The sequence below is a fragment of the Dermacentor variabilis genome, chromosome 3 (assembly GCF_050947875.1).
Source record: "Dermacentor variabilis isolate Ectoservices chromosome 3, ASM5094787v1, whole genome shotgun sequence".
Lineage (NCBI taxonomy): Eukaryota > Metazoa > Arthropoda > Arachnida > Ixodida > Ixodidae > Dermacentor > Dermacentor variabilis.
In genome coordinates, this window is record NC_134570.1 from 112177308 (window position 1) to 112196218 (window position 18911).

The 18911-nt window shown below is 50.0% G+C and overlaps 2 protein-coding genes across 2 annotated transcripts; both read right to left on the reverse strand.

Annotated features, from left to right (window-relative positions):
• Positions 1-5330: 5330 nt before the first annotated feature.
• Positions 5331-9169, reverse strand: LOC142574096 (uncharacterized). Its single transcript, XM_075683266.1, has 2 exons — positions 8909-9169; positions 5331-5626 (listed from the first exon to the last, which is right to left on the reverse strand). The coding sequence occupies exons 1-2, from the start codon at positions 9153-9155 to the stop codon at positions 5340-5342; spliced, it is 534 nt and encodes a 177-aa protein (XP_075539381.1). The 5' UTR covers positions 9156-9169; the 3' UTR covers positions 5331-5339.
• A 2179-nt stretch (positions 9170-11348) lies between these two features.
• LOC142574687 (uncharacterized) lies at positions 11349-16805 on the reverse strand. Its single transcript, XM_075683720.1, has 4 exons — positions 16528-16805; positions 15322-15587; positions 14433-14778; positions 11349-12325 (listed from the first exon to the last, which is right to left on the reverse strand). The coding sequence occupies exons 1-4, from the start codon at positions 16803-16805 to the stop codon at positions 11479-11481; spliced, it is 1737 nt and encodes a 578-aa protein (XP_075539835.1). The 3' UTR covers positions 11349-11478.
• Between the last annotated feature and the right edge of the window lie 2106 nt (positions 16806-18911).

The window sequence follows — 18911 nt, forward strand, 5'->3', positions numbered from 1 at the left end:
TGAAGAACGCGCCATACTGTTTTTCAAGTCTCATGGATAAAGTGTTGCGGGGACAGCAAGAATTCGCTTTACCGTATCTAGACGACGTAGCGATATTCTCCGCATCCTGGTCTGAGCATATGGCACACTTGCGGGCAGTGCTAACCCGCCTGCGCGAAGCGGGCTTGACAGTCAAGGCTCCTAAGTGCCAGATAGCACAGGCCGAGGTTGTCTACCTCGGTCACGTGATTGGTCAGGGTCGTCGCCGCCCCTCTGAAATAAAAGTGGCCGCTGTGCGAGACTTTCCGCAACCGCGCACAAAGACCGATATTCGGTCGTTCTTGGGTGTCGCCGGCTACTATCAGAGGTACATCCCTAGGTACTCTGATATCGCGGCTCCCCTGACGGATGCTCTAAGAAAGACAGAGCCTCAAACAGTCGTCTGGGACGAGACCAAGGAAAGAGCTTTTAGCGCCCTAAAGAGTGCCCTAACAAGCCAGCCTGTGCTACGATCGCCAGACTATACAAAAGGGTTCATTGTTCAGTGCGATGCTAGTGAGCGAGGCATGGGCGTTGTACTGTGCCAACGGGAAAATGGAGAAGTAGAACACCCCGTCCTGTATGCTAGTCGTAAGCTGACCAGTCGTGAGCAGGCGTATAGCGCCACCGAGAAAGAGTGTGCATGTCTCGTGTGGGCCGTTCAGAAATTGTCATGCTATCTAGCCGGCTCGAGGTTTATCATTGAGACGGATCACTGCCCTCTCCAATGGCTGCAGACCATCTCTCCCAAAAATGGCCGCCTCCTGCGCTGGAGCCTCGCTTTACAACAATATTCCTTTGAGGTGCGTTACAAAAAGGGGAGTCTCAACGGTAACGCCGATGGCTTAAGTCGAAGCCCCTAACGTAGGAATCAGCCTCAAAATTGTTTGTTACTGATGTTTTTCTTCCTGAGGCAGGATTTTTTTTTAACATATTGCTTTTGTTTAGTGTTTCAAAGTGATGATATGCTTTCTAGTGCAATTTTTCAATTTGTGGACGCGTTCTGAGTGATGCTAGACTATACTGTAAGGAACTAGGCAGTGGTATAAAAAGGGGAAAGAGCCTGGCAGGGCTTAGTGAGGGTTGTGCCGTGCTTGCTGACTGAGCGGTTGAGTTTCAGCGTAGTTCTAACGCTTGCCGGGAACGAGAACAAAAATGTGAACTCTCCCGAAGTCACTTTGCAGTGTCCCGTGCGAACCTGAACAAGAGAACGAGGCCTTCTCTGTGCGCTGCGCTCAAGAAACGTCGAGGGACGCCCGACTTCGGTTATGAGCATCATCGAGCGACATCCCTCCGGACAGCGGATGCAGTCCCCTGTCCATCGGGATCTCCTTCCCCCGGCGGGGCGGTCTGTTGCGTTTCGCCTGCGACACGTGGTTTTGCCGGCGCGTCTGCGGCGGGGCGGCAGACATTTTGGCCCGATCGTCGTCGCCGCAACACTCATCGCCAGGTGTTTCCAGGCGCGACTGCGGCGATGCGACCGCCTAGGGATCATCCTCGCATTCCAGTCATTGTGCCCGAAACAGGCGATGCCAAAGCAGGGATCTCATTCCAGTCATTGTGCCCGAAACAGGCGATGCCAAAGCAGGGATCTCGTTCCAGTCATTGTGCCCGAAACAGGCGATGCCAAAGCAGGGATCTCGTTCCAGTCATTGTGCCCGAAACAGGCGATGCCAAAGCAGGGACCATCCTCTCATTACAGTCATTGTGTCCGACCGGCAGCGCCACGACAGGGTGCTACGAGATCGTGCTCGACATGGTGCTACGGCATCGCTACGACAGTGTGCGTCACCATTAGCCCATTGTACATTCACGTGCTCGTCTTTTGAGGGGTTCCTTCTTGCCCTCAACTGCGAGAGTATAAAAACAGCTGCCCCCGGACGCCAAAAGGAGGGGCTCCGATTTCTTCTGTTGAGTGAAGTGCTCTCCCGTCTCTCTACTTCGGTCAAACCTGACCACCAACTCTTTGCGATGTTAAAATAAACAAGTTGTCTCGTTGTTACCAGTCGACTCATGCTTTGCCGGGACCTTCGGATGCTTCCAGTTGTACCCCAGGCCGCCAGGCCAACGCTACCCTTGGGGCTTGCGACCCAGGTACAACCACGGGCGTCAGCGCCGAGTTCCCAACAGATCGTACCAGCAGTCCGATCCAAACAACGGCCACCTCCACGGGCGCCAGAGCCCTCGGCTACCTATGCCACCTTGGGGCAGCCGGGCGCGCGCGCTGGATTACACTTTTACAGTGGAGCTGTTAGAACCTCGCTGGATCTCTCTTGACGTTCGCAGCTTCGCCGAGTTGGGGGAGAGGGAGCTGGGAGAGAGTGAAATCAGAGTATAAAACTAGCATAGTGCAGCATAGCGACCCGGCGAGGGTGGGTGGAACCTAGCGGCGGGGAAGGAGCGGGGCGGAGGGGACACAGATGGTGTGACGTCATTGCTCTCCGATAAAAACCCGCTTGCTTGCTTCGGCTTGCTTCTTTCTCGCAGTGGAAAAAATTATGCAAGGCTCTGCAATCGCAAACACCAGAGAACAGTGGAGCTGGGCGAAGCCCAGCAAAAGTTAGACTAACTGTGCAGTTTGGCATTACTTTACTGGCCTTCCCCCAGCTCCGCTGGTCTCTGGTGTTTGCGATAGCAGGGACACGCATAACTGCATTTGCTGAGGAGCGCGAAGAATGGGGCGGGCGGAGTAAAACCCGCCCGCGCGCGCAATGTCGGAGGCCATGAAAGCACGGCACGCTGTGTTTCCATCACCGCTGAGCGGGTACGAAAAAGTGTAGGAGGCTATGGCGAGGCTCCGAGATTGTCGTATGTGACATGCAGCTGCACGTTCATAGAGAACTTCCTGAAGCAGGTGAAATCGGCTGTTGCCGCTTTGCAACGGTACATGTCAGTGTGATATAGAAGCTATGTGCCGCTTGTCAGTCTCTCCGAGCTGGATGCTGCTTGAGGTGCATCATCGTTAATATTAAAGTTCGTATGCGTCCCACAAAATGCCTTCCCACCTCGGTGTCGTGTGCGGGGTATATTGAGTTACAAAGTTCACAGGTTGGCAAATATGCACATATCTACATTTTGACCACGTGTGCTCGCAAAAGGTACGCAAGTTTTACGGGAGCAAGCGCAAAAAGAGGCAGCGGGAGAAAGGCGCACATTTGGTGGGGCACGTTGGTGCGTGTGGATGCGAAGCTCGCTTCTCGGGGACACAGCTCCAGGCACAAGCCGTAACACCACTTCAAGACTTTCACTAGAAGCACATTTTGTCAAACAGAAGAGAGGCCGTCGCATGTAAATGAGCCGTTCAGTTGTACTGCACGCTTCGGAGTTTGAATCCTTGGTCAGTGGTCACCCTTTGATGCGAATGACTCATTGTGGGATGCACAGTTCTTTAGCATACAGCGTGGCGAGATAGGTGTGTATCCTCCATGCTAATAACCAATTTTAACAGTAGCCATCATGTTCATCACATCTTCCTGTTTGTGCCTCTTTTCTATAGGGCTGATTTCCCTCAGCAATGTTGTAGTGTAGCGGGAAGCACGACAGAAAAAGAAAGTAAAACACAGGAGTGCTACATTAGTGTCTCAAGTTCATCTGCACTTTACCTTTATCTTCCTTCGAACCTTTCATGCTACAGCGCGTCGTGCCCTTGACGACACGTCTGCTGCTACAGTAGCGTCACAAACAATCAATAAAACAATGCGATCAATTCGACACGAGGCAATCTGCCCTGCACTTTCTCAAGCTCACTGCCCCAGCTGCTTCGTCTATACATTTGAGCCACTGCGATAGCTTCTCCATCGACTTTGTGAACTATATAGGGACCCTTATAAGCCGCGAAATGTCAAGACTAGGTATTTTATTTTACTTGATGGCCGCATGTTTCTTTGCAGTTAAGCAGAGTAACTGCAAAGCCTTGGAACTGTGGCACCAGATAAATTTCGAGTGAGATTCAAACCACACTCGGGTGGGCGTCCCAATTCACTGGAAAGTGTGTTTTGCAGCGGTTCATGCCGTAACAGTCGCAGCTGCCGGGCCACTCTGCGGAACCCGCGTCACACCGGAAGACCTCAGCAAAACGCCGGTCGCATCGGGCCATGTCGTTGCACACTTCCCTGCCGTCCGGCTCGCCGCACTGGACAAAGCACAGAAGGCGGAAGAAGAGCCTGTCGAGACCAAACTTCAGGTCGACTGCGTCCTTCGTGACTCTATGGGACGCAGCTGAAGCAGCTTCCTCTTCGTGGCTAGCTTCCTCGGCGAGCCGCCTAGTCTCAAGCAGCCAGGCGAGCTGTGCTGACCAACGGGTACGCATGAATTTCTTGGCCTGCGTCTGGTCCACCGGTCGACCCAGCACCATCGACGCCGAAGCGGCGAAGCACCGGTTGATGTAACCGTGAGCCCACGTTGGAAAGTACCCGGCGTCGGAATCGAAAATGGAGCGCAGGATGAGCGTGCCCAGAGTTGCGTATTGTGTCACTGCAATAAGTCCAAGGGAGTATCTTACACTGATGAAGAAATAAAAGCAATGGAACTGATGACAGCAGAGGACTGTCTGTTGCATGTACAGTTCCCACGTTGTGAAACACGACAGGGAAACCTTATACGTAGAACGCTCCATGTACATGTGCTTTCGTCGAGAGTGCCATGTCATGTCGCTACGAGTATTATAACTATATGCGCTGCGGACTCTTATATAAGTGTACGAGCCAAAATTACGCCGATGTCGCATGAACTGCAAATGATTGAAACGAATGTATGCGAATTTGTTAGCTCTAAACTGACACGTTTCATACCATGAGTACTGTACATTTCGGGCATTTCATGAGCACTTGTAACGCCAACATTGGCTTAACAACACCTGCAGACGGGCTAGATGCTGCGTTGCAGATCGTCGGAAAATAAGCGCACAGGAAGACACTCACGAACAGCCGAACGAACAGTCCTGTGTCTTTCTCGGCTGTTCGTGAGCGTCTTCCTGCGCGCTTATTTTCCGTCGATCTGCAACATTGGCTGTTAATCATGACCATCGACGAGTGGTTGTTTGCTAGCAATAAACTCTTGATCCGAAGGCTAGGTACATGGTCCTAATGTAAAGAAATGGATTCCTAAATCCTGTATAGAAGTACATTCGTTAACAAGTATCTCGGCGGCTGAATGTACACCTTTCGATATATATTCATTCATGCGTGTTAATTAAAAGTGTGCAGTGCTGCTCGAAACTGACTACGAAATGAAGAGCGGCTGTAACAAGAATAGAAGAAAACCCATTTCATTCAGCTTGCAAGCCCGGCAACCTGTTGAACATAAGTGTGCACATGCACTGTCTAATGGCGTGTGTGCGAGCGACGAATGTGCTCACTTGTCTGAATCTTGTGGTCCATGGAGAAATATGCGAAGACGCTGCTTCCAGACAGGTAGGCCGAACTGACCAGAAAGTTGGCGTCGGCGCGGTAGCCGACGTGTCCTCGCAGCTGTGGCAGCCAGTAATCTTCCGGGACCGTTTCCTCCTCGCCCACTCTCGCAGCTGCTAGAGCGGCGATGTTGGGAAGGAAGTGAGGGCCCAGAGTCGGCACCAGAGGCACCGTCGGCAGGCTGGCGTTCCCTGTTTCGTCTGCGGACACGAAAAAATATATGGGGGGCATGACGCCGAGGCTATCGGCTAGCGTCACTGGCGTCTGAACTGAACGAACCATCGTGTCGTGCCTTTCCCCGCTTCTTGTATATAGTCGCTTAAAATAACCAACGCCCGTGAAGTGTCGAAGCTTCAAGCAAAACAATCAGCTTCACAGTGACAACCGATACAGGATTCACCTTATGTACTCAGAGCTTGAAAACAACGCACCATTGTTCCTTCACACAATTTTTTGTGAAGCCTGTGCACCATATTGTAACGATAATGCATATGTACCGTCGCGAGATAGCTGAGCGATAGCACAGAGAGCGCTTCAAGACATGTACATTTGGCTGAGTAGTTCGTTGTGCGGGTGCCTAATTTAAAGACAGCTGAGTGTTGTACCATATTCGCTGCTACGCTTCGGCTTCGGGACGAACGTTCGCGCCATATGGCGAAATATGACCGCCGAGTGCTTCAACCTATACAACGAAGACATTTCGGATGCTTCAAACCGCTGAAAACGTTGTGTTTCCAGAGGCGAGCATCAACGACCTGCGCAGGCGACCATCAACGACCTGCGACCGAGCATCAACGACCTACACAGGCGCCGCCTGCGCAGGCGCCTGTGTATGTGTTTTTGCCCATTGCGCAAACTTATCCATCTCTGACCCGCACTACACGTGGAAGGGGGAACGTCATTCGACACGGGAATCTGCAAGCACAGACGTGACGACAGAGCACGACCGAACGTGCTTCCTCCAATGAGTCTTTTATTGCGATAGCAATTATATGGACACTCAAGGCGCATTTTTGCCATCGCCGTCTCCGTCGCCGTGACGTTCCGTATAAAGTAGTGCGATAACAGCGTCGCCGCGCGCCGTATGCTGTATGTGATAGTGAAAGCACGTGACGGAAGGCGACAATCGCAGCTATGTCGTGCGTGAAGGAAGAAAGCGGAGAGCAAACGCCCCGTCTTCCTTCGCGCGAAATGCCGTGGGGGAATGGGAGGGAGAGAGAGAGGGGGGGGCGTCGGCGTTGTGCACTGGCAGCTGTGCATTTTGCGACCGGGCGCAAGAACTGACAATCGCGGCTCAATCTCGCGCGCGATCTATTGAGGAAAACGGGGAGGCAATGCGAGAGGCAGGGGCGGTGGCTTCGACTCCGCCAACAAATGCGTACTTTGCACGCTGCGCGCGGTCGCATGCCGCATCGTGAAAGGGATCTGCAGACGGCTCAGACCTTTGTGCGAGCCGTGTTCTCTCCGCACTTGCGTTGAAGCGACAGATCGCACGAAGGTCACTTCGCTCGCGGCTGGTGCCGCGCTTGCTCTCAGCAGCGTTTTGACAGCGTGTCCGCGCTCATCGAGTGAGATCTGTTGATGTTTGCTTGTGCACGCTGAAACCGTGCTTGTTACTTCATTTAGTACGAGTATGCTTCCAAGTTTATACGGCCGATGAAACTACTGTCCTTACTTCGTCTAGCTGTCCACTAATTTGCTATCGCAATGAATGCTTCGCCTTGCGGGCGAAACTGCGACTGTTTTTTTTAAAGCGAAAGCTTTACTGGCCGCGAACTTGCGATATCGCCGTGGCCGTGCTCTGAGGAGGCACATGACGTCACACCGCGTTCCTCGTCGTTGCGTTCGCTTCCGCTCGCTTCGCCAGCTGCGTCGCCTGCCTCATAACATGTCGGAGGATTGAAAAGGAGAGCTCGCGTGCGCCGCAGCCACAGTTGAGGCGGCTCTATGGACTGCGACAATTCTGACAAGCAGGAGGAGGCTTGGAATCGACATCGGAACGAGATGAAGAGGAAACGAATCGCCCAGGAAACAGACGAACAGCGCGCCGAACGACTGGCTAAACGCCGCAACATAGACAACCAGACTAACCTGGACTTGCAATCAAGGTTAACCAAGGCTAACCATGGATTTGCAATCCATGCCTATTATGCCTTAGCCTTTGCTGCGTATACCCTGGCGTAGCCGAGCTAAGCCGCTGCCAATTTTTTTCCTTCCGGGTCAACTAATGTTACCGGGAAAGTATGAAAATTATGACAGAATGCATCTGACGAGGACATTCAACGTTAATGCAATTAGCATTCAAGCAATGCATAGTGAAAAAGCGTATTGCTAAAGACATCTTTACTTACGTGTGTTGAAAGGGGGGGGGGGGCAGGCTAAATATGGTGGTCGCATGCACTAATACACGCATGCGCCACAGTGCGATTACAGAAAATTCCGTACGTGCCTTCGGACATCACAAAGAACGCTTCACTAAAAGCGACCTCACAACGCAGCCAGTTTTTTGTCCCGCTGGCACTGTAGAATTCGGGTTCAGCATATCTGACTTCTAGTCGACTAGGCTCTATAGATGTCTAATTCAGTTATAAATCTGTTTTTCATTGTCGGCTGCATTGTCATTGTCATTCTCACTCTAATCAGCTGGACATGCACCTGTGGATTGCGCTCGCAGCAACCGACACTTGGAGACCGAAAAGTGCCTGAAGCGCAAAAAATGCTAATCGCATTAAAAGCAATAGCGTGTTGGAGCAGCTTTCGCCTTTCGTTCATGAGCACTCTTTGGAGCTGACCACTCTTAACTTCTACAGGTCCTCTCCGTTGATCTACCTGGTGAAGCTCCAGGTAGCACGCTGTTGCAACGGTACGCTGAGATTGAGGAGCTCCACGCAACAACACATATATAGACGCGAGGCTAATCATAAGCGCTGTCATCTGCGAGAGTGTGTACTGTATTATTTAATCTGTTTCCAACATTAGGAACGCCAGTAGAGCGTGTATAACGTAAATATAGCGCTCGGATTCCTTCCTTTGTTATCACCCACCGTTTGTATGACCGGACTCCCATGTTGACGTTGTACTAGTGGCAATGCTGATTTGATGATGTGAAAAGGATGTCGTGCGGCGCAGCCAGTGCTAAAGTTGTTTGTTAGTCACCTGAATTAGTATTTTCTTGTTTTCAATTGCTGTATATTTTTTTTTTGAAACCCTCTGAATCAGTTGAATCTTGTAACTTCCGTAACAACATTGTTAAAAATATCGGTTGATGACTGCAGTATTTGTAAACAACTAAAATACCAACGCATGCTGCGCGCCTCTCCGACCACTGAAGAAGCGCGAAAACCGATAGCACTGAAATACAAATCGCTACATTGTCCCGGTTCGGGTTGCCCTTTTTCAGTGTATAGTGCACTGGTATGAATAACACGACATCAACAGAGGTCAGAGTTCACCGTACAAGAGCGCACCGAAAGTATACGCACCGTACAGGACGAGACGCGCATTGGTCAGCCTGCGCCTGTCGATCACGACACCCGCGTTGACACGACTGTCATTGCGAAGCGTGGACGTTACGTCCTTGAACATCGCCAGGGCTCCCGCGACCTCGTCCTTTCTCTGGAAGGTTTGCGCCACCCAGAGCGGGTAGAACCGATCGAATTTGGCCGCAGTGAGTCGCAAACAGCTCGACAAACTCGCATCGGCCACAGAACTCGAGGCCTGCTCTTCCATGGACGGTGCGTACTTCATCACCTGTGTCCACAGCAGAAAAAAATTGGGCAATGGAAATAATCCAAAATGACTCTGCTGAATGCGTTGTTTCCGCAAGATCACACTCGGCTTGCTTTGTTGTCGCTCAGTAGGGTGGCTACAAACAATTCATCAACATCAGCCTGGTTACGCCCACTGCAGGGCAAAGGCCTCTCCCATACTTCTCCAACAACCCCGGTCATGTACTAATTGTGGCCATGTCGTCCCTGCAAACTTCTTAATCTCATCCGCCCACCTAACTTTCTGCCGCCACCTGCTACGCTTCCCTTCCCTTGGGATCCAGTCCGTAACCCTTAATGACTATCGGTTATCTTCCCTCCTCATTACATGTCCTGCCCATGGCCCCCCCCCCCCATTTCTTCTTCTTGATTTCAACTACGATGTCATTAACTCGCGTTTGTTCCCTCACCCAATCTGCTCTTTTCTTATCCCTTAACGTTACACCCATCATTCTTCTTTCCATAGCTCGTTGCGTCGTCCTCAATTTAAGTAGAACCCTTTTTTGTAAGCCTCCAGGTTTCTGCCTCGTACGCGAGTACTGGTAAGACACAGCTGTTATACACTTTTCTCTTGAGGGATAATGGCAACCTGCTGTTCATGATCTGACAATGCCTGCCAAACGCTCCCCAGCCCATTCTTATTCTTCTGATTATTTCAGTGTCATGATCCGGATCCGCAGTCAAGACCTGCCCTAAGTATTCCCTTACCACTTCCAGTGCCTCGCTACCTATCGTAAACTGCTGTTCTCTTCGGAGACTGTTAAACATTACTTTAGTTTTCTGCAGATTAATTTTTAGACCCACCCTTCTGCTTTGCCTCCCCAGGTCAGTGAGCATGCATTGCAATTTGTCCCCTTAGTTACTAAGCAAGGCAATAACATCACCGAATCGCAAGTTATTAAGGTATTCTCCATGAACTCTTATCCCCAATTCTTCCGAATCCAGGTCTCCGAATACCTCCTTTAAACACGCTGTGAATAGCATTGGATAGATTTTATCTCCCTGCCTGACGCCTTTCTTTATTGGGATTTTGTTACTTTCTTTGTGGAGGACTACGGTGGCTGTGGAGCCGCTATAGATATCTTCCAGTATTTTTACATATGGCTCATCTACACCCTGATTCCGTAATGCCTCCATGACTGCTGAGGTTTCGACTGAATCAAACGCTTTCTCGTAATCAATGAAAGCTATATATAAGGGTTGGTTATATTCTGCACATTTCTCTATCACTTGATTGGTAGTGTCAATATGGTCTATTGTTGAGTAGCCCTTACGGAATCCTGCCTGGTCCTTTGGTTGACAGAAGTCTAAGGTGTTCCTGATTCTATTTGCGATTACCTTAGTAAATACTTTGTAGGCAACGGACAGTAAGCTGATCGGTCTATAATTTTTCAAGTCTTTGGCGTCCCCTTTCTTATGGATTAGGATTATGTTAGCGTTCTTCCAAGATTCCGGTACGCTCGAGGTCATGAGGCATCGCGTATACAGGATGGCCAGTTTCTCCAGAACAATGTGCTCACCATCCTTCAACAAATCTGCTGTTACCTGATCCTCCCCAGCTGCCTTCCCCCTTTGCATAGCTCCCAAGACTTTATAAGGCTGTTATATTAAGGCTCCCAAAGCAGTTATATTAAGCATATAACATGCATTCTCGTCATTATTGCGTTATGAGACGCATGTGCGGTTTACTGATCGGTACGCGGTTGCCGGCTTTGCACTTCGCGCAATGATCCCGATGATCGTGCTTTTGCAGAAGCTACAGAAAGTGAGGGCGTTTAACAGAGGAAGAAAGCTATGGCGTGAATAAAAAAATAGTGGTTGATTCGGGAAGGCCAGTGAAAATGTTCTGAATGTGAACCTCAAGAACCCCAAACCAGTCTACGTGAAGGAAAATTAGAACAACCTGTTCACTTGAATTCTGTTACATAGATAGTACATTCGCAGTCGAAAAGATGATATTCGATATTAAAATTAGTTAATGTCATTATTAACTATTTAGTCATTGGTTTTCCTGTACTATTCACAAATAAAGTTTCGCTACATGGTGTCAAGAAAGCTGCCATGCGCCTTTAGCTAAGCTTTCAGCGTTTTAAATCAAGACTTTGGGGTGTCGAACTCGCCGTATGATATATAATACGATATGCTTTATGGGGTTAAATACGCATATATAACACAGAAGTACAATATCGCCAGCTTAATACATCTACCTCCTTGAAGCTACCTCTGAGTGTCTCACTACATTGATGACAAGTAATGTTTCAGAGCTGAACACTGTGAGAATGTTTCTACACCTGCGCAAGCAAGACGAGTAGGGAGTACATGCTGGCTTGTCGTAGCGGTCGTTGCCTCAGACGACCAACGGTGTTGCGTATGCTTCCCGCTGCTCTTATCTGCACCGTCATCTGGCGCTGAGCGTCACTCCTGAACCTAGAAGGCAGGCCTCGTTCCAAGGCGCCTCTCCAGTCGATTTCAGGAGCGATGTACTTGAGTTCCTCCGGACCTTTGAGCGCCGACCAGGTCTGGTCGTTGCCGTTGTACAGCTCGTAATCAACGACATGGTCAATAGTTAAGAGCGTCGAAGGGTTGATCCAGGCTGGCATTGACTCTTCCCCGAGATCGCGGAGAGCACCTGCTACAAACATTCTGGTCTTTTGAGAGTTCCGAGAAAACGTCGACGCTAGCGACTGTCCCACATCCACGTGGAGTGTCCGGTTTGCCGAGAAATCTATGCGAACGAAGGACGAGAGACCGCTCTTCAGGGTAGTGCTGACCGCTAGATCGAGCAGAGCGGCGAACGTGGAGACGTTCTCCCACTTCCGGATCTCGATGCCTATCGCTTCGAGAACGGCGGTGGCATTACTCGTTTCGCTTTGGCCGGTGGACGCCATGAAACAACTGGTGTAGAACAGCGCCATTTGAGTCTCGAAACTCTCCGTACGTTCGCCGCTGGAGTTTTCGAAGTGGGCAGTCGCCTTGTTCGCGAGTGCGTCGGCGACGCGACGGTTGAAGGTGGTCACGTGCTCCTCCAGGAAAGGCCTCCTATCGGGATCCCTCGCTCCCCACCATCCGCATACGCTCTCGTAGAAGTCTTCACACGGTCGCGCGTCGGGGTTCATTGCGTCCAGCATGTACCTGACGAAAGGAAGTCGGGGGAAAAGCGTCATCACAAAACTTCACCATGCGTGAATGATCTCGTCGACAACGTTTTGTGTCAGCGAAAAGAAAACTATTTAGGCAAAACGCGCAAAGGCAACAGCGCTTTTAGCAGGGTGTTTTAGCATTTGGGTTGGTTATTAAATAAATAGTAATATACCACAATTATTCAGTAGATAATATCTTTACTTAATGATATCACGGAAGCATACTGTGTAGATTGAATTGAGGTAGTAATTAGATCAATATTATTAAAATTAGGCTAGCGTTCTTAACCGAAATATGCAAATCCAACACGCATGATCGAATCTATGTGAAGCGAAGCTATCTTGAGCCGGTTAAATAATTGCTATACACAACTAAGTGCGATGCACGCAAATGTCTTTATTTTAACAAGCTTAATTTCATGAAATGCTTATGCAGCACAACGCTGACAAGCTATGCCAAAATGCAACCACCATTTTAGTTGCATGCACAGGGTTAGACGTCGTGGCGACATTTGATCATTGTTGGGGGAATAATGGCGTGGAAAGGTGTACGCGGACATATATGTACTATAAACCGTGTGGTATAGTACAGATATATAGGCACATTTAAGGTATCTATACATCTTCAGTCGCAGTGGCACATGGCCATTCTGGGGGGTGAGCACGCACGCATGGCCCAAGATTGCGGGTGTAGGCCATATATAGAAAATTTCAGAGAAACGACTAAATATCACGCGCTATTTAATAAATAGGTCTGTGTGCTTTACAGGGGCTTTTGAAACGACATTACATGTATACGTTTCATGTCATTATTTGTTGACTGCGCCCAACAGAGGTGATCGAGCGCACTGGTACCATTCTAGAGTGCAGCATGCAGTGCTTATATAAGCCAGTGAGAATATACATACATATACTGTGAGGTACTGCCAGAGGCGAATTCGTGGTAGGCAATGCAAAGGAAGCTTAGCTGAAAAAATACTAAGACGATGGGACATAATGCGAAACTTCAAGCCAGTCATCCGAGGAGTTCATATCCGGCTGAAGACATGCGATAATCACACGCTGCAGTCAACTTCTTCTGAAAGACTGAACCTGAAAAACAGCCTGAGAGTGTAATCACCCCTTTAGAAGACATCCACGACTGACACTACAGTTTGCGCGTCACTGTCAGACGAGCATGAGAATGAATGAAACCACGTTTATTCCACATTAAAATGCGCCGAAGACGCTGCGGTGGAAAGAGATGGGTATCATTGCAAAAGGGGAAGGGTGAGGCTGTCTCAGTTTTGTTAACGAACGTCCTGGAGGCAGCTAAGTGGGGGCCGCATGATGCTTGTGGCTGTCGCCGAGCCGGTCCTGGAGGAACAACAGCAGTGCTCGCCAGAGCTCGCCAGCCACGAACATGAGGCTCGCGATGCTTGCTTTCACCATAGCGTCACGCGCGGAAATGGCCGTCAGCTTTTTTTTCGCATGCCTGGAGCCGAATGCGAAATTTGGATCACGGGCTCAAAGTTTATAGCATTAGGGACAATCGTCTGACTCGTTCGTCAGCCTAAAGCAGTTAGCCGAATTTTCATATTTACTCATGCGATCATCGCCTGGAGTCATTTTCAAATGTAGGCTTCCGTGGCGAAAGCAGTCCGGAGAAAATCGATCAATTATCGTGTAGTTTCTTTACTTAAGGACTTTTGAAAGTAAATTTCTGGGACGTCCCGTGTTCAGCGTGTCCACACGAGAAGAAACAGTTTCATTGTCATGTTGTCGTAGCCACATAAAAACTATGGTATACAGACATAACATGCGGTTAGTGAAACGGTGGGTTGTCCGTCCGCATCGACCTAAGAACGCGAAATTTCGTTCTTTGACGACATGTGATCCATGTCAGCTTTTTTTCCCACCTTGCATCTTCTTACACCTCCTCCACATCCGCATGGTTCGCCCCTTTTCCTGCTCATTGATCTTTTGTTTGAACAAACCAGTTTCTGTAAGCGCTCGTCGCGCCGTTTTCTCAGCCTGTTCGCTCTCATCCACCAGGAATCCACACCAACCAGCCCAGCTTTCCACGCTACCAAATAAAAACGCGACACGCGCCCACTCACCGGGTAACGTTACGGCATCCCGCAAGGGCGCCCTCGTCAGCGCAGGCACCGGCGAACTCGGGCGCTGCCCTCAGAGCGGCGGCCGTGGAGTTCCGGCTGTGCTTTAAGTAGATGACGGCGAACGCCACCGTGATGACTGCTGCCAGAATGACGACGATAAGGCAGCACACGTGCTCGGGAGATAGCGGGAAGTTCCACGACGCCGGAGGGCTCTGTGCCGCCTCCTGCTTCGACGACTTCTGACCAGCCGAGGCGACGTTCGGCTCTGCCGTGCGGTCCTTGGGCGAGCGGTGGCCAGGCGAGCCCGTGTGGGGTTCTGGCGCTCTACGTACCACGGACGATCTAGCTGCGCAGCGACGCGGGGACGACCACGACTCGAATTCGGAGCCGTAAATCGCGGCAAGCACAATCAAATAGAATCTTCCAGAAAAAAAAAAATGAAATATTTATGGACCCGATAAAGAATCCTTGCCTTTTTTTGTCTCGTTAAAAAGCGTCAAACTCCATTACGTCAGGATCTAATCATCAAAACATCATTATAGTCATAAGCATGTCATCATCATCTTGCTGGTTGGTCCGATGCATTGCAGTCGGTCATGATGTTGCACGGAAAATTCAGCGGGGTCAGGAAATTCGCTGACTTGTTCAACTTCCATCGTTTACGTATAATTTATTTTTTTTTCAATCTTCAATGCTAGATAAACATTACGGCGTTTTAGATTAGGGAACGCTAGCGGCTTGCGTACGCAAGAACTCGGGGCCACGGTATGGCGCATGCGGCTTGCGTTCCCTGATCCAAAACTGCCTATTCTCGTAGCATAAAAAAAATGCAAGCGAAGCGTGATGCGAGGAATCTGAATTACTCGGCAGCAAGCAAACGCCGGCTTACCCGACGCCGAAGTGAGCAGTCGTCCAGAAGAGGCCGTCATTCGGGATTCCACGACGGTGGCTCCAGTGGTGGCGGTCGTCGTGTCCCTCCCTTCGGTGGCCTCGACTACAGCCGTGGTCTCGGTCGCCGCGTAGAGGGACGTGGCCGACGCTTCGGGCAGGGCGGGCGCCACCGCCGGCGCATTGCGCTGTTCCTGCCGCTTCGCTGGGGTCGAGGCGCCTGTGCTGGGAGCGTTTCTCTTGGCGGATTTGAACTTCCTGACAGCGCTGCGAAGGAAGCGGCGCGGGAAGCTTTACGCGCGTCCAATAGGTCTACGATTTATAAGGCTCTTCCGTCGATCTCTACAATGACCCGTTCGATCCGATTTCACTCCAACCGCTTGCAGTGTTGCACGCCCGCCACGGAGGCGCAATGGCTATGGCTATTTGCGGTTGAACAAGAGGTCGCGGGTTCGATGTGCCCGGCCGCGGCGGCTGCACTTTGATGCTGGGCGAAATAAAGAAATAATCGTGCCCTTGGATTTAGGTTCACGTTAAAGAACCCCAGGTGGTCAACATCGATCCGGAGTGCTCCACTACCGCGCCCTCATACTCCACTCTGCACTCTGCAGTTTCGGGACTTCGAAAGCCCTAAGTTATGTTATTTCATCTTCTTCCCTATTAGCGTTAGAGCTCCTCGTCTGCCCCCTTTCTGAGAAGAAATTGTCTCTTAGAAAAAAAGACATATATATATCCTCATCAACATAACCTATCTAATACACTGGAATCAATTCAAAACCGTGCAGCCCGGTTTATCTACTCTGAATATTCTTATCATGCAAGCGTGTCTGAACTAAAATCCCGTGCCGGTCTTACTAATCTAGAATCGCGACGTCTTATTTCTAGACTGTGTCTTTTTCAGAAATTCTATCATTCACCACTCCACATTTCAGCTATATTACCAGCTCATCGTCAGTCCAGCCGCATTAACCACAGCAAAGCCGTGTATCCTCCCCCGGCGCAGACTACCTCTCATCTACGATCATTTTTTGTGAAAACCGCCAGGGACTGGAACGGTCTGTCTGCCGACATCACGCACCACTCCGACACTCATCACTTCAAGGCTGCTCTCAAAACACTGTTTTGTTAAAGCCCATCCCTCATGTAATACCCCATCTCTGGGGCCTTTGAGGTATAATAAATAAATAAATAAATAACGTAAATTCACCGGAAAGCTCCCATCAGCGCGGCAATTGAGCCCGCTATGTCGGTCCCTGTGACCGGAGCTGTTTGTCCCGCCGGCCTCGCTGCCTTGCTGACCGACCGGCTCGGACTGCCGGGCGGAGGCGATCGGCTCGGGCTATTCGCTTTGCTTCTGCGCGATGTCACCGCGGAGGGGCTGCCGGCCGATTTGGGCGGACTTCTGGTTCCGCCACGTCCGGGTGCAGCCGCTCTGCTGGGCAGCGCTGCTTCCGAGGGCTTGCCGCTTTGGGGCGAGTGGGACATGTCGGCGAAGAAAGCCGGAACTGCGGTGGCCGAGGGGACGGGATTGAGCGAGACCGCTGATGTTCAATTAGGAACTGACGGGCGGTCGCTCGCGATGCTTCTTCTACTTCGTTTTGCTTTTGGAATATAGCAAAGCTGTGGCTCATAACCACCTTAGAGAACTGGTAAAGAAAGGGAGGGGGCTGCCGCGTTATAATGGGAAATACATTTTCAAAACTGATGTGGAGATAGTAATCTTGAAAGCCGAAATTATGTGTTAAAATGAGAACAACAACAGCAAGTACCAGTAATTTATAGCTGAAAAGAACGAAAGGGGAAACAGAGAGAAGGAAGAAAATTTAACGGATCAGTGTGTTGGATTCAATAAGGCAAATTAATTATTACTCATTCAACAGCACCTTCCTGATTACATTTTAACCGGTATTTCAACCCTATTCAATGCTATTCCCATAGATATTAGGAAATTTATGCTCTATATTATTTTGGTATAATCCACCCATTTCTTGGCCAATCCCCCATCGTGGGTAGGAGCCACACGTGCCACAGGCTACAACAACAACAACAAGGCATTACTGGACGGCGGAGCAAAGATACTTGCGGCTGAATTCCACAGCCCAGGCCCCGAATAGAACGGTAATGCAATCTGTAAAGCCAGACCTTTCAAATTCGTTTTCTTGCAACACTGAAGCGACGACAAAATAAAAAAAAATAGTATTATTTAATTGTTTCTTCATCACTACAAAAAAAAAAAAAAAGATGCGGCAGAACCCATCTGACGATGACTGTCGACGGCAATGCGAGTTTAGCACTGATGCAATATGGCGACACAACGTATTCCCAAAGTCGAAATGCCTTAAGGGTGAGACGCGTACTTCAGCGAGACTGCTCTCTCACGCTGTTGTATGAACACTGCGCGCCGCGTCTCGCGGTGCATCTGCGAAAACTTCGTGTGGCCTCCGAAAGGCATGACGCGCCGGTGTGTGGGAACTCCGAGAAACGCGCCATGCGGCAGCCGGGCTCCAGTCTCGCGCTTTTGCTTTATTCTTGGACATGCTGCGCCATCCCATATCGCAAGAGATGGGACATATCGCCAGAGCTGCCGGTACATTCGCGCGTGTCCTCCAAAACGAAATTCGGGTGCGCAGGTGCGTGCGAACGCTATGAGAATTGTTCCCTCTCAGGCCGCCCTCCCACTGGCACCCAAAAGCCGCGTTTACATGAATGCGACAGTGTCGCATCGCATCGCATTTCTAGCGCATCGCATACATGTAAACAGCGGTAATGCGATAGGAAGGCGCATCGCACTCATCGCGTTCATCGAAGAGCGCCACATACCCAGCGCATCCACGGCGCAGCTCGCTAAAAGCGTTGGCCTGAAAGACGTTCACTGAAAAGCGGCACCTATACCCGTTCTAGGTGCGACATAGCTTGCTGGAGCGTCGGGCTGCTGTCCTTGAGAAAACCGTGCGAAATAGGTTCGATTCTGCCTAGCACGGGAGAAATGTCGAAGGCTTGCTAATTATGCATTCGGCTCGCCGAAATCGCCTGGTCTCCTTTCGCCGCTCCCGCCGCTACTCCCCGAGCACCGCCCCGTAGCTGAAATGGCGGCGATGTTCGGCCGCGCTGCAGAGAAGCCAAGTTTCTGGACGCGACGTCTTTTTATTGCGAAAGCAATACTGCTCGCACTTTCGGCCCATCGGTGGTCGTGGCGCCTCCTTACACAGCTGCAAAAACAACTTGCCGCAGGTGGGAGCCGAACCCACAACCATATGGGTTCGGCTCCCACCTGCGGCAAGTTGTGTTTTCATCCACTTTAATTTCCACTAATTTATCGTTTCTTTATTTCATTTATTCAGCACAAGCAATTTCCCCTATGTTGTCCTTGGTGTCAGTGTTTGTTGGCTTCTCATGATATGACTAATAAAAATCGGGCCCCTCGGTTAACTCCCTTTCTTCTCGTTTATATATATATACATTATATATATATATATATATATATATATATATATATATATATATATATATATATATATATATATATATATATATATATATATACAGAAAGGCAGAGAGGTCGGCCTGAGCTATAACTTGCACGGGGAGGAA

Excerpts from the sequence above, each read along its gene's own strand:
- LOC142574096 (XM_075683266.1), bottom strand. The coding sequence starts at position 9,155 with ATGGAAGAGCAGGCCTCGAGTTCTGTGGCCGATGCGAGTTTGTCGAGC. Across the intron at positions 5,627-8,908 it reads TGCGCGTCTCGTCCTGTACG|ACGAAACAGGGAACGCCAGC; the intron begins GTGCGTATACTT and ends TCGTGTCCGCAG.
- LOC142574687 (XM_075683720.1), bottom strand. The coding sequence starts at position 16,805 with ATGTCCCACTCGCCCCAAAGCGGCAAGCCCTCGGAAGCAGCGCTGCCC. Across the intron at positions 15,588-16,527 it reads GCGCTGATGGGAGCTTTCCG|CGCTGTCAGGAAGTTCAAAT; the intron begins GTGAATTTACGT and ends CTTCCTTCGCAG. Across the intron at positions 12,326-14,432 it reads GGATGCCGTAACGTTACCCG|GTACATGCTGGACGCAATGA; the intron begins GTGAGTGGGCGC and ends TCCTTTCGTCAG.